Source organism: Fringilla coelebs (assembly GCF_963513975.1).
Source record: "Fringilla coelebs genome assembly, chromosome: 1".
Lineage (NCBI taxonomy): Eukaryota > Metazoa > Chordata > Aves > Passeriformes > Fringillidae > Fringilla > Fringilla coelebs.
In genome coordinates, this window is record NC_140028.1 from 143,860,175 (window position 1) to 143,875,098 (window position 14,924).

The 14,924-nt window shown below is 36.3% G+C and overlaps 1 protein-coding gene across 1 annotated transcript in view; it reads left to right on the forward strand.

Moving 5' to 3' along the window:
- The window catches only part of PTPRN2 (protein tyrosine phosphatase receptor type N2), a gene marked incomplete at both ends in the record, with an annotated part of 628,010 nt that overhangs the window by 157,829 nt on the left and 455,257 nt on the right, over nt 1-14,924 (forward strand). Inside the window, one exon of the mRNA XM_084216229.1 lies at nt 1,797-1,910. Coding sequence (XP_084072355.1) covers nt 1,797-1,910 — 114 coding nt within the window. The remainder of the gene's footprint in view (nt 1-1,796; nt 1,911-14,924) is intronic.

Below are 14,924 nucleotides of genomic sequence, written 5' to 3' on the forward strand. Positions count from 1 at the left end.
GAGATATCCTTAAATGATACTTAATGCAAAAATCTTTCATTTTTACTGAATGTGTATACTTTTCTGGACTCTAAAATAAGATTAGAATTATTTTTAAGGTACATTATCTCTAAAAAATGCATGGAATATTAGTTGTTTATATAAACATAGATTTTGTACTAATTGTTTGTAGCCAGTAATGGTGGAATTCCCAAAATACAGTTGGCTGTGTCAGGTTATGTTTCATTTTGAACAATCTTGTTCCTAAACACTGAGATGTTCTTCTGTTTCTTTCTGAATCAAAACCCTATTCCTGCTATCCATCCATTTACCAATTGACTGAAATTTATATGCTTTGCTTATTTTCAACTGCAGCAGGTTTTTAAACAGAGATGAATATTTTAATCTGCTGTTAGGCTGCTTTTCACATTACATGTCAGAAAACCAAACCCTATCTGTGTATGTGGTTTCCAAATTAAACCTAGTTTCCAATAGCAAAATTAGATTCAGATGTAGGGTTTTAATTTGAATTAACTTAATTTGACAGTTGTAAGTGACAGGAGGATTGGAAAGGAGAAGAAAGAAAAAGTTGGCTAATTTCAATGAGGTATTTGTGTTTAACAGTGAGGGCTAATAATGCCCTTTTTCTGCATCCTGGTTTGGTTTATTTTCTTTTATGCCATTATTTGTGTTTAGTGAACAGCTGGGCCAGTAGTTCCCATTTGTAGTCTTTTAGCTCTGTAAAGTAGCCCAGAAAGTAATGGACATTTGCAAATTAATTCTTACCCTTATTTTCTGCTCATCTGATGCAGTTCTCCTTTTGGAGCATAGATGTAGTATCAGAGCAGAAGTAATTACTGTGTTAAAACTAGGATTGCAGTAGAATATTTTGCTAATTAAACTTGTTGCATTTAAATTGCTTCCTTTGGATCACTATATAGAAGAGAACTATTTTGAACAATAAATGAAACCACTTTCTTTCTCAGAGACCCAGAATTGCAGATGGTCAGATTGTATGTGAAGCACCTAGACTCTGAATTAGGCTTTTGTATGAAAGGGAGAAAGGTAATTTGAATGTTTGAACTCCCTATTCCTCCCACACATACACAGGAAGCTTGCCTCAAAATGAACAATTCTCTAAATAAAGACTAATAAGAAGCTAAATTAATTAGAAGGTGTGATTTGAAAAGACATTGATGAGAAGAGTCTGTCATTTCAGACAAATGGAATGGAGCTAAATAAATTAGGCCACATTAATATCTCATTGTTCTGTGAGGAGCTTTCTTTTATTGCATTCATTAGAGGGTACTTCTTGAAATGAGCCTTTACTGGCCATTATGGATTCAGTTCTCATTTACCAATGCCTAACACACAGCTCCCACATTAAAAATGTTTCAGCAAATCCACATCGTTTCTGCAAATTAATATTTATATTTCTGGATGCTGCACTTTTTATCCACATCATAGTAGGCATTGAACATTAAGATTTTCTCTCACTGAATTGTCAGTAAAGAAGTCTTACATCTAAAGATTTGGGAAGCAGAAGTCTGAAAATACTTCATAAAATAAACTGTATGCCTATCTCATACAATAGGATATTCCTCCAACTAATATTCTTCCCAGTACTTATTTATTTTGATGGAAAATATTCTGTCTCATGACTTCAGTGGTCCTTTGATAGCTTTTTTAAAGTGTCTTTAAAAAGGTTCCTTCAGTATATAATTAGGATACATTGGAAATGCGCATCTCATCACGCCCTTCTTCCTCTCAGAAAACCAAATGTGTATTTTGCCTTTTCTTTTTTCTCTTTCCTGCAGATGGAATATTTGGGAGATGTCAGCAAGTTCCAGTAATAGACATCTATAAATATGACATTTCAGCCCCTGTTCTGCAGCACCTGAGGATCATCCTGGAGCAGCTCTCACACAGAGGTACTGTCAAAACTCTAGACTGGGGTTAGATGCACTGGGAGTTCAATTATTTGTGCTCCCTCTGAGGTGATGCCTCCAGAAGTTTTTGAACACATTTGTGTTTCAGCCCTGCTGGTGCAGACTTTACAAAATTCAAAAGCCTTTGGATTGACTGAATCTGCCAGGAGGACCTGGGGAAGCAATTCCAGGAGAGGTGTTTCCTCCCGGTGTAGCACATGTCTGTGACTGACACTGCACTAGAAAATGTTAGCATCCGTGAATGCTGGTGTCACATAAATAAATCAGCAGGAAAGAAAAAAAGTTTGTCTTCTGCACAGCATATTTTAGGGTGTATGGGCAGAAAGTACAGAACTTCCAGTTAGCTGGGAACAGTTCTGAACTTTCTAATAAATTCAGATAAAAAACTGCTCTGATTTAATTTCCAGCTACAGCTGGTCTGTTTCTTTTAATTTTTGTTCACCTTTCCAATGTTAATCTCTCTGCTCTTTCCAAAGCCAGAAAGGATTTTCTAGCTTTTGAATGGCATAACTTGAACTAACAAATCAAAACTTGAATAAAGTGAAAGCCAGTAAGGTGAACAAACCTTTCAGATACTAATATATGAAATAAACATCTCTTGTAGACAGTCACTGCACCAAGATATTCTTGTAATCCAAATTGTTCCAAGAATATTGTTGGAATGTTTAGCTGTGCACTTGCATCATCTGTATGGGTGTTTGTGCCTTAATATTTTCCAGTTACAATCTCAATGACAAAGTAGTAATATTTCATTAGCATGATGCCAGTTTAATTATGAGAAAAAATTGGTTTCTCAGAAGTTTGGGACCCTGCTTAGAGACTGGAGTTCTAGTTGGGACGATCATTTAGAGCATTTAAAAATTTTCCAGGGATTTATTTGCTGTCCAGCAGCCCATCCAAATGAGACAAACTCGGCAAAACTTGATTGTAGTAGCTCCTGCCTGATTAACAGTTACATGTGAATAGTACTTGTGGCTCTTTCACTTGTCATTTTCTAAAGGCTAAGTAATGCAAGCAAAGTTATGAAAATACTCTGTTGTCAGGGCAGCATTGTATGAGTGAAAAAACTTGTGTCTGGGCTCTGTTTGAATATAGTGAGGAAGGAGGAGAGGACACATTCATCTCATTAGGTCACCTAAATAAGTACCTAAAGTGATGGTGCACACATGGACAGGCAGCAGTTATTTTCATCACCTGAATATAGGTCAGGTGCCCTATGTAAAGCTTCTCCTATAAGGGTGTCAGAGGTCAGAGAGCTGCAGGAGACTGATGTCCTTGTGAAGGGAACATTCAGAGGGGGATGGGATACCCCAGGCCATCTCAAAGGATGCTCACTTCCTCCATCTCCCTGCTGACCATTTTTGGTTAGTTAAATGGAATTGATGATGGCCTCCCCTTCTACATGCTCCTCTGTTCAATAAAACCACCCTTCTTAGGACTTTTGTTATCCACAACCCATATTCCTGCATTTAACTTTTTTGCTGCAGGAAATCCTTGTATGCATCTTTTAAGGAAACTTGCACATTGAAATTTGATCTTGTCTCATGGTTTCTTATAGCAAGATGATGACAAGGAAAACACAGATTGAAACCATGGTGGAAATAAAGGACTTCTGCTTTTATCTGTTTTACTAGTTACATTTAGAGATGCATACACAAATGTGTGAGTTCAAACTGATACACAAGTTTTGCAAGCTTTTTTTGTGGTTTCTAGGTATCCCAATGAAGGGAATCTTAAATATATCTATGAAACATAAAAGACTGCTAGGATGCTCTTGCTCAAATCACTGATGTCATAAAATAACTTTTTCTGCTCTTAGTAGCTTGCAAATTTTGTTTAGTGGGGACAGAAATATAGAAGGAGCAGAATCAATACTATCAAATTGATGGATTACTGACATAAGGTTGCTCAGAAAAGACTCTGCTCCTTACTGGTGCTGTCAGATGTAAAACAACCAGCCCTCAGGTCGTGTTTTCTGGCTGTGATGGTCACTCTGACAGTTAATGCTGTTCTCCTGCACATGGTGTGCAAAATGGAATAAGCATTTCTGCAGTAAAGCTAGACAAAACATTGTCAGGACTGCACTAACATTTCAGGCGACTACCAGAAAGGGCTTAATTTTTTCAGAGGTCTTATTTCCTTTATTTGTGGGATACCCCATTCTTGTCATCTCCAAAAGACTTTGTCCAGCTCAACTTGGTGGTGCTCACCTTCCCTGGAATGGATAGGGGACAGCATCTATTCTCTACTCTCTGTAAATAGCAGGACAATGTTCTCTTGAAAGACATTACAGTTGGTCTTGTGATTAGTAAAAATTTTAGTAATGCCTATGTTGAACCCTTTCTATTTTTATTAGATGTATATACAGTTAAGGATAAAATATTCTGAGGGTAATTAACTCTAGTGGTCTTCTAGGTTCTTATTTATTTAATTTTCTAATGTGACTTGGTTTGTCTATTTCATTTCCTTCCTGATGTATTCTTGCAGAATTACTAAGATCTTCCTTTTCGTCCCCAACCCTGAAAATAGCCTGTTGACATCTATTTCCATAGGATTTTTTTTTAAAAAAGCAATAGAAGACCTTGTAAAATGTACATTCTTTTTCATTCCTCCTTGCTGATTGCTTGTAGGTAGATGGTGCCTATGTTTGAATCATGGCCCAAATGGAAGAGTGTGTGGTGAGACATATAAAACAAAGGACAATGTGATGTGAATAGCAAATAGAATTTGTGACTCTGCCAACTCAAAATGTTTACTACAATGGGGAAGAATAAGACAGAGGCTTAGATGAGTGACACACCTGATGATAATCTATTTAATAAAGGACTTTGACTGAAATTGAATTCAGGTTTCATAATAATACAGATTTTATGTCTTCTTTACACATTGAGTCTATCTTTGTCTACACTATTGACTGGGTAGATTGATGATAGAAATGAATGCCTTGGAATATTAGACAGTTCCCTACAAAGAAATGATCTGTTAGCATTCAAATACCCTTGCTCATGTAATTTTCACTCACACTGTCCTTGAGTCCTTCAAACCCTCATGAAGATTTTCTGAAGGTTCAGTGTTTATAAATGGGTCTGTCTATATGGGAAAAACCCTTCTCACTGTTGCTGAAACATGACAAATCACTTTCTGGAGCTGATGGTACTTTATAGTATAATCCACAATAATTTATGAGGTATTGAAACATATTTCATTGTCTGATAAACAGGACAGTCAAAAGGATGCCATGTAGATGGCTCTGAGTCATTTGAAAATGGAAGTGAAGGAAGTATCAGTGTAGAAGGGTGAATGAGTAGTGCCTGAAGGAAAGGGAGATACTTATCCCTGTGGTTGGTCTTCTGCATCCTCTTGTCCAACTTGGAAGAAGATATTTTATGGAGTATACAAGAATGATAAATCATCTGTGCATTTCCTTGTTTGAGCTAAAATGCAGAAAATATTTTTTTTTTACCTAAGTGCATTAATTTTTTTGTTTGTTTGTTTTCTTCTTGTCCCTACAATAGTGACATTTATATTGTAAAAGCAAAGTATTCCCTAAAATAAAATTCTCAACAAGGTTGTGGAAACAGTTCCACATCGATTATTGACCTGTAAATCAGAGTCATGAAAAAATGAGATAGAAGAGCTAAGCATGGGACAACATAACTTGAACACGAAGCATAAATGGTGGTACTTGAAATACCACCAATTAGCAATGATAAATGACAACAGTAGGATTTTTCAACTTGCATGCTCCAAGAGGCATTTATGTGCATTCCATGGGATTACAAACAGTACCAGGGGTTAGAAATAGCACCAGGATAACGTGGTACCAACTCTGTGAGTGTGCAGCTGCCACAGCAATGGGCATTCCCTGAGGAGGAGCTCAGAGGTGGAGGCTGAAGGACACACCTCCTTAAAAACATCAGGACAAGAGGACTTGCTCAGGGTCAAAACAAATGTCCATCTGACTTGGGATTCTGCCTCTGAGAGAGGGCACTGCATGTTTAGGGGAAAAAATGGAATGAGATTCCAAGCCCTGAGAAGTATTTTGGGCATTTGTACCTTCTCAACCCTGTGTCTGGGTGTCTCCTGAGCTGGAAGTTGAGGTTTTGTGTTCACTCCCTGCTCTGTGGACACTGTTTCTAGCACAGCTTGACAGTTTGCTGTGTATTGAAAACAAAGTGTGTTAGACTAATAATCAGTATTTCAGCTTCTGTTTTCTTTTTCACTCAAAATATAATTGAATTACATCTATTTTCACTTCTCTGCAGGAAATGTGTAGAGTGACTGAAAAACAGATCAGTATGTATATTCTTTTTTTTTTTTTTATGTGAGCTGGAGTAATTCCTAAATAATTTCTCAGTATGCTTGCTGCCACTTAATTTATGCAATAGCACCTTGTTCAAAACAATAGTTTAAAAGAAAGCAGTTTATTTCACTCTGTTATGAAGAAAGTCCTGCTTAAGATATTCAGATATCAACAGTAATATTAAGAGAACCAAAAAGAGTAGGATGTGCTTTTAAATTCATGGAGCTTAAGTGAGCAAGAAATTCTGGAGAGATTCATGGATGGGAAATAGGCAACATCTTTACAGACTATTTGAAAAAAAATAGTGTTTTTTGCCTTTTGTTTGCTTTCTTTGCAATGCAGGAAGCTCTTGACAGGGAAAAAAATTATCTGTCTTAAATTAATTCTAACCAGTTAAGTGTAAGGTGATTAATATAACTGTGCTAGAAATAATTTTATACTCTTACAGCAAATATGTTTAAAAAATTGAAATTATTTACAATCAGTTAACTTGAAAATTAAAATGAATGTGACCTGTCACATACAGCTTGTGAATTACAAAAGGGTTGCTAAATATTTTTTTTCACTCAGGACTATTTTTCAAGAAGTAGTATAATTTTTTTACTCCAAGAAAGGTAAGAGTTGAAAGCAAGTCTTTATAAGCTCAGTTTTGAAATAAACTTAAAAGGAATGGTGCAGTTCTTGCACATATTTGTGAGGTGATTATCACATCATTATGGAGGAATACAGAAACCTGAAACCCTGAGAGGTAGGAGAAAGCAGGTTTTTCTTTAAATTGAAATATTGATATAAATGAAGGCAAACTCTTCTTTGGCAGAGAGCAGTGTGTTTACATCTAATTTTCTGGGCATCAGCCTGCTCCAGACATCTGTCTACGGAGCAAATTCTTCTCCTAGATGGCTGCTGAAGCCAGGAATTGAAGCGTAACTCCCATGATGAGCTACACCAGAGGAACTCAGCTGGGACAGGACATATTTACCTTCTCCTGGTATCACTGTCACACTGCCTTCACTTTTTGGCTCAATGGACAAAAACCTGCTGAAAAGGTTGCAAAGAATTCCTGCCTTTGTTAAGTGCTGAAGCACCACTGATATTTTTTCAGTCTTCAAAGACATAAATGGAAGCTCAGGAAAGAATGAGTTTTAGAAAAAGCAAAAAAGATTTATTTACAGAGCAGAAGGTCCTGTTTTGGACACCCGTGTGTTCCACAGCACAGAATCAAACAAAACAGATTTTAGTTTTTTCTGTTTGGTTCTTTGTATGCCTGCTCTGCTTACCAGACATAATCTGACATGGCACTGACTTGTCAGATACCATAAAATATAATTGTGAAAAATGATCTTTTCAGGAAATTGGTATTTATGAAGAATGCATTAGAATTACGAAAATTATTATAGGAGTGAAACAGATTCCGTGTATCTTGAGAAAGAAATTAAAAATTACAGAGGAAAGCTTTTATGCAATGCACATAGTGTTTTATCTGCATCCTCAACACTAGTGTGTAAAGCTTTTTGATTTTGCATAATTTTATTTTTTTTTTTGAAGACATATATGTCATTGTGATAGCACCACATTCTCTTGTTTAAATAGAATGACCAATCAGAACTTTTACTTGTGCTTTTGATAAACTAATACATTTGTACATGTTTGGTACAAAGGAGAAAAGGTCTGCATGCCTCCCTTGTGTCATGTTTACACCAACTAGCAGTGATTATATCAAATTATATCAAATTCTTTGTGGCCAGGTAATTTTACAGATCTTCTTCCAAAGGAAACTTAGAAATTAGTGATAATATAATGTACATATTTGAGGCTGCTGGTCAATTCCTGCCTTGCTTACTTTAGAAGATCTGTGTGGCACCTCAAGGATTTTAACCTTTGCATTAATGTTTTGTCTTTTCCATGTCTGTGCTGCCTCTTTTGCAATTTGTTCTCTTTCTGATCTTTGAAAACTGAGAACTTTTTTTGTTTCTTCCTCCTGTGGAAGAAGCTGCAGATGCCTCTTCTTTTTCCCTTTGAAATTTCCTGAGCAAGTTCATCAGGGATCCTCTGGATGGTTCTCAGCATTGGATTGAGCAGCAGCTCCACTGCTAAAAAAGTCTTTGTATTTGGGAGATTCATGAATGTGTTCCCATGTTAATAACATCACAGGGAGTTCTGAATTTCCTTTTTACTCTCTTAGATAATTTTAAAAAATTAACCCCTTCCACAGGACCATTGGGTTGTAAGTGATATAGGTGTATAATATGTTTTAAAAACACACTTGAAAATGCATCAATCAAATTGCATTTCATTATCAGTTGTTCCCACACTTGGAATGTCAGCAAGTCTCAATTCAAGCATGAGATTACTTCTTTAGGTGCAATATTCTCTAATAACACCACTTTTGGAAACTGTGAATAACAATATAGCATACCCAGACTAATTATGCCATTTTCTACCATTAATCTGTAATTATAGCCTATTTACATATTCAAAATGAGACAATTTTTTTATCATTGCACTTCCAGTGCTTTTTTTTTATACTTGTTTATTACTAGGGAATATTTTCTTTTTCTATTTCTATATTCATTGCATATCCTTGTCTGCAGTTCTAATCTCCATCTCATGGCCTCATGTTCTTTTAAGATGTCAGCTCTTAATGACAGCATTTGACATATTTTTTTAGTTTTTTAGTAGGTACTCTAAATTCTGAAACTTTTAGGCTTATTTATCAGTCATTATTTAATTTATTAAGACATAACTTCATTGGGTAGATTTTGTCCCTCACACAATCATGATAAGATTGAGGCTTTACTTTGTTTTAGTAACAAGCAAAGATTCCCACAAAAGTTCTTTTTTCCCCTTCTCTGTAGAAAAAGTAAATGTATATACTTATAAAATATGTATACACATAAAATATGTTGGTGGCTTTTCATTTTCCACTTAAGGTGTTTTCATTATTTACCTCATGGCTGTGGCAGAGTGCTCCTGACAAACATAGCAGTTTCCAGAAAAGGCTGAGTAATGTTAAATTTCTTTTAAAATTCTACATTTTCTTTTTTTCATGCTGATTCTTAGCATGTGCATTTCAGGTTTCCCCTTTTCTTTTGTTTTGCCTATACATGGATAGACAGAGCAGTTAATGATAATAAAATAGTAGTATCCCTCCAGTATTCCATAGCTCAGATTTTCTTTTACAGCTTCTCCCAGCCTTAACATGGCAAAGAGGAGTTTCCCCCCATTTTTAGTCTTTTTCCTATTTTTGTCTGGTTTCTTATTAAACATTGCATAGACCTGCACTACATTTTTTGCTAAATAATTTCCAGTCTTTTAGGAAGGCATTGAATGGTCTTCCTGCTTGACTTAGCATATGTCATGCATATAACTATTAAACTACATTTTGTTCTTTGCCCCACTTTGAGGTTTGTGAGGTTTTCCTCTCATTCTGTACTCTCACATTTCTTTAACATGGTAAGATAATTGATTTTCTTTTCCTTATTTTATCTGTGAGCTACTCAACAATGCAAAACCTCTGACTGGGAGAGAAAGTGTAAGGCTCCTGAGTCTGTGATGTTTCAGAAACTTAACATTTTTGTTCCTTTTATTTTTTAGTGGCTCTTTTGAAGAGCTAACACTCCTGCCTGAGCATCCTCTAGTTCTTTGATACATTCCTAGAAAGCTGTGTTGAGTCTTTAGATGTCCCTTCATCCCTTCAGTAGAGAGAGTAGTGAAATGAAGAGACTTCATCATTCCAGCTCAGCTTTTTCTAATTGCTGATGAGTTTCAAATCTTTCCAGGTAAATTCTAACTGAACTGTGTTCACTTTGACAATGTATAGTTATACTGAGCCTCATTATAGTGTTAAACATTGAGCTTTTCATTGTTTTTATAGTTATTAGGTTTTAGCAGGAATCCAGCTCATAGTCACTTTTAAGATGTTGGAAGGATTTAATACCAGCCAATACTGCAAAATAGTGTGAAACCTAATTCAAAATTCTACATGGTCAAAAGGTCAGCTATTTTATTCACTCACACACCTTTTCTATTTGCACCTCTCCATCATAAAGGTCTGTTCTCTGTGAAATTCCAAGGTTCCCATTTGATCTGCAGTGTAAAAGGCAAGTTCTAAAGGTTTGGACAATTGCTCTTTAAATGATAATATTTAGAGTCTTCAAATGTATTTGATACTCGTCACCCATAAATTTCTAACCTGATAGACTGATTATATTTATCAGCATTTCAGAAAAAGATCTCTATGTATCCTAACTGTAATGAGTATCATCATGTACTGAAAGTATTTGGTAAGGTCAATTCTATGTGAGTAAGGCCAGGCTGCTTTTTTCTAGAAAAAAGAAATAGAGATAAGAAATTTATTAAGTTAAAAATTCTTCACTTTAATGCTCTATAAAATATTTATGGGCAGTAAATACTTTTACAGAAGTTAGAAATTAATTTCAAAATTTCTGAATAGAAGAAGGGTTAAACTCTCCACCTGATTAAACCATAATAAATAAGTCAATCAGCCCTACACAGGAAGTAAAATACATTATTTTATGTTTTGGGTTATGATGGCTCTGACATCATCAACAATCTTCATTGAAAACTGCAAGACTGGGCATCAACATTTTTGCATATAAGTGGGAGAGACAATGATACAATATTCTTCCCTTTTCTTCCATCAAAGTGAACTTTGTTCTGACATTGCCTGCAGGCTTGAGCAGAGGGCAGTCAATGCTCAGAAATCAAGACACTAAATGTAAGTTTAAAATTAAAATGTTCATCAACACGGAAAACTTCTAACTACCCATCTTATTAACCTGTGAGGTAATTGCACCAGTCAATAAATGAAAATGGAATGTGGTCCTCAGTGGTAGTTACTTAAACTGAGAGAATTTTCTTTTAGCTAAGAATAACCTTAGAAAGAGTGGATACCAAATTCGATTCAGAAATGAGAAAAATACTCTTGAACCCATCTTGTCGTAACTCTGCTTTTTCTCCCTTGTGGGCAGTGCAAAACCTGTCTGCTTTTAAATTTTAATTAAAACTTAGATTAGTTATGATCATCTAATCTTTCCTTTGCTCTGCAGTGTCTGATCACTGTGTATAAGTATCCAAAGTTTAATCTGCTTCTGGTCCTCCCAGATTTGGCAGTCTAATTAAGTGCTCAACTTTAGCACTTAGTATATAAGCAATCCCACTTCATGTTTTGATAAGATTTTAGATGAAATTGGTCACTTACCTGTTCTGCTGAAATATTCCTGAATAATTTTATTGTTTCATATTTACTACTGCATTTGTCTCCTTTAGGAACCAACAGATTTCCTTCCTGCATTATGCTAAAAATCTATTTGAAGGCTCAGCCTACCATTGACAGTAAAACATTACTGGCATTGTTCTGGGGGTCTTAAAGGCATTCCCTCAGAGTGAAAATTGATATATAAAAATATGTCAACCAGCAAACATTTGTTCTAAGGCTGGTGGTTCACTGTAAAATCCACTCTATTTTTCTCATCAGGTAGATATCTCTTTGCTTTTTCTTACACATGACTTTGCCCTTCTCTCTGTTGGCCTGGTCTTTTCACTTCATCCCAGGTTCCTTGTGACATTCATGTCCTGTTCTTAGGCCAGCAGCTAAGTGTCACAGAAAGCTGTAGCACAAAGCCTACTGTTTCCACTTAAGGAGGTAGATCTTGTTCCTTATGCCAGTTTGCTCAATGTGTGGCCAGGTGATCCACATTCTGGTAATTGCAGCAGATGTTAAATGGATGGAGATGTTCTTTCAAATGCTCTTAGCAGCTCTGTTGAAAGCAGGCTTACATTTGCTCCATGGGGTCCAGCTTGACTCGGTATAAATTGCTGAGGGGTTGTAGATTTACAAAACTGTTAATCTTGCACCTCTTCACTTCCCATCCCACCCTTCCCATCACATCCCATTCCATTTTCCCTGGCACATCCCATCCCATTCTTAGTGACAGTGACTTTCAAGGTGTTTCTTGAAATACTTTGCCACCCTGGTTTGACCCTGCAGCTGCTGAGCCCACACTGTGAACTCCTGTGGTTTGGACAGTCCCAGCTCACACACAGAGGCTTCTGCAGCCTCTCTCTCCTGGGGCTCTTTATAAACAGTAGAGAAACAGGCACTTTTAGGGTGCCTAAAAGGGAGTAAATTCAGAAAATTGTAGGATGAAGTGAATCATATCTTTGATTTCACTGATGATATTGTTTAGCTGTCCATTGACTGGGGAGTCCCTGGCTGATTACCTCTGTCTTTCATTTATTCACCTAAATTTGGTCCTTTGTGTCTCACTGAGTGCAGTATTTAAGTTCAGCTGTATTCCAGGCCCTGTGGAGAGGTGTTTAGAGGAATTCCCTTGTACTCTAAGGATAAGTAGCTTCTGGGTACAGCTTTTCAGACTGAACAGAACCTGAGAAACAATTTCAAATTCCCAGCGCCAGGGTCACTGAAAAAGAAAAAAAACCAAAAAAAACCAACTTTGCTGCAGTTTGCTTTGGCCCTTGCTCTTGCAACATTTTAATTATTTTTCTGGAATCCTCTGGGAACTCATCAGTTATCCATGTAGCAGCATAAACTAATCAGCACTCAAATTCTGACCTTTGTTGAATAGCAGGGGCTCAGGCAATCTCTAATCCTGCTGTGTTATTTTGGCATGAACTTCTTTGTTCAACTTATGCTAGAATAGATCCTGTTTTTTTGCTTGAACTTCAGTTGGACAGATCATGGTACAGGTCCTTGCCTGACAGCTGATGATATGAACTCATCTTCACTGGAAGAAATTCTGCTTTTAGCCTTGAGAATGTTCTTGTGTTCCTATAATTTCACTTTTTTGTACTTCACCACTTTTTTTTTTGAACTAAAGACAAGATACCTGTTTGCATGTCTTTCATATTTTAGTGACTAAGTTGTGTAATATTATTTTTTTGGGGGAGAAAAAGTTATTTTATCTTTATAATTTTCACATAAATGCTGTAAAAGCAGATCTGTTGCAATATCAAACTGCAGTATTTTCCCTCTTAAAAAGAAAGTGGATCTGAAATGTCTTTATTTAGTACTCGTTCATTAATTTAAAAATATAGCACCTATCTCTGTTTCTATATTAGTCATTCTTTGCTAAGGCTATGGAAAGCATCAATTTTTATAATAAAACCTTCCATTTTAGATGCTTTCACCTCCCTGCTGTTTCACTGAGCAAGATGCAGCTGAGGGTGGGTGATGCTAAGAAGGAAATGACATTGATTTTCTACTTTTGTCGTACTGGAGTATTTTAGGATGAACCTCTTTATTTTAATTTTTCTTTTTCAAGGATTCGAGCAAAATAGAGAAAAATGCTCAGAAGTTCAAGTCAAGAATGTTGGAATCAAAATATGCCTGAAAAAAATGTCCTTATTTTCTGTCTGATCTGTGCCAGGACATAGGAAGGATTGGGGGAACTGCCTGTTCCAAACTGAATTTTGCAACACTATGACCACCTAGGACTTGAGGGATTGAAGGGCCAGAATTGAGTCTCTTGCTTTCCTTCCTGGAAGGCTGAGCAATAGACCAACAAGCTCTTCATTTAATATTTAACTTCTTGAAGGAGTGTGACAATTTTTTTTTCTGGAAAGCAGAGTATTATTAAGTCATTATGGCTTTTTGCTATTATACTTCCAATGACTAGTGGTGTAGACACTGTTGGCCTCAAGAACAAGGTGGAAATTTATTTTTCACAGGTATTATTTTTGTAATAATTTCCCTTTCAAAATTTTCTCCTGCATAAATAATTTCCCAAATGTATCTATTAAAAGGTCTGGCTAGCTGACTCTGTGTCCTCTGAAAATGCACTTAGGTAAGTTGGTAAGGTGCTTTTACAGGTAATTTCAGATATGAAAATCACGTATGATATCAGAAACCTGGTGAAACTTTTTGAGTCAGAGCATTTATAACCTTTTGTAGGAGTTTTCAAAACATCCATCACTGCATAGATGCTACAACTTCAGTGGTGCAGTGAAGAGTGAGCAGCAGGTGGAGCATGCGTATTGATTTTGTCACTGCAGGCCTTTGAATCCCACAAAGCAGAATTTCAACAAAATGCAGGAACCCTGAGAGTAGTGTCACCAGTTCTGAGATGAAGAAAAAATACCCTGAGGCTATTATACCTCTTATGAATTGTAGTGTGGACTTAGCATTTCCTTCCTGGTGGTATTTGCTGTGTTACTCTGTACTCTGAATAATGAATCTTTTATTTTACATGTGCCTTTTCAATTTGTGCAGGCTTCATCAGGTGTCTGTGTCTCTTTTTGAGAGAAAAATTACTCATCTGGAATTGAATCACAGATATATACAGAATAATCAACAATCAGTCTCTTTACCTGCTTTGCTAGGGTGCTGATTAATGGATTTAAGTTCAGTATTTCTAGATTTAGTTCCTATATTAAACATGGTCTGTTGTTGCACAAGTGATATTTACATTCTTTACAGCTTATGAAATGCCTACTGCAGCTCCTATAAATATGAGATTTAAGGAACTTTAGATCAAATTACAGTACATCCTTCATTCCCAGGCTGTGGAATTGCTCAGCTTTGTTTTATTGAGTTAGTTAGGCAATAAAAAGTCAATCATTGCAGAGTGTGTGTATGTTTGTAGGCTGCTGTATGTTGGGAGGAAGCTTCATTTGATCAGTGGGTTTGCTGTAGCTGGGCCATGCACAGGGAG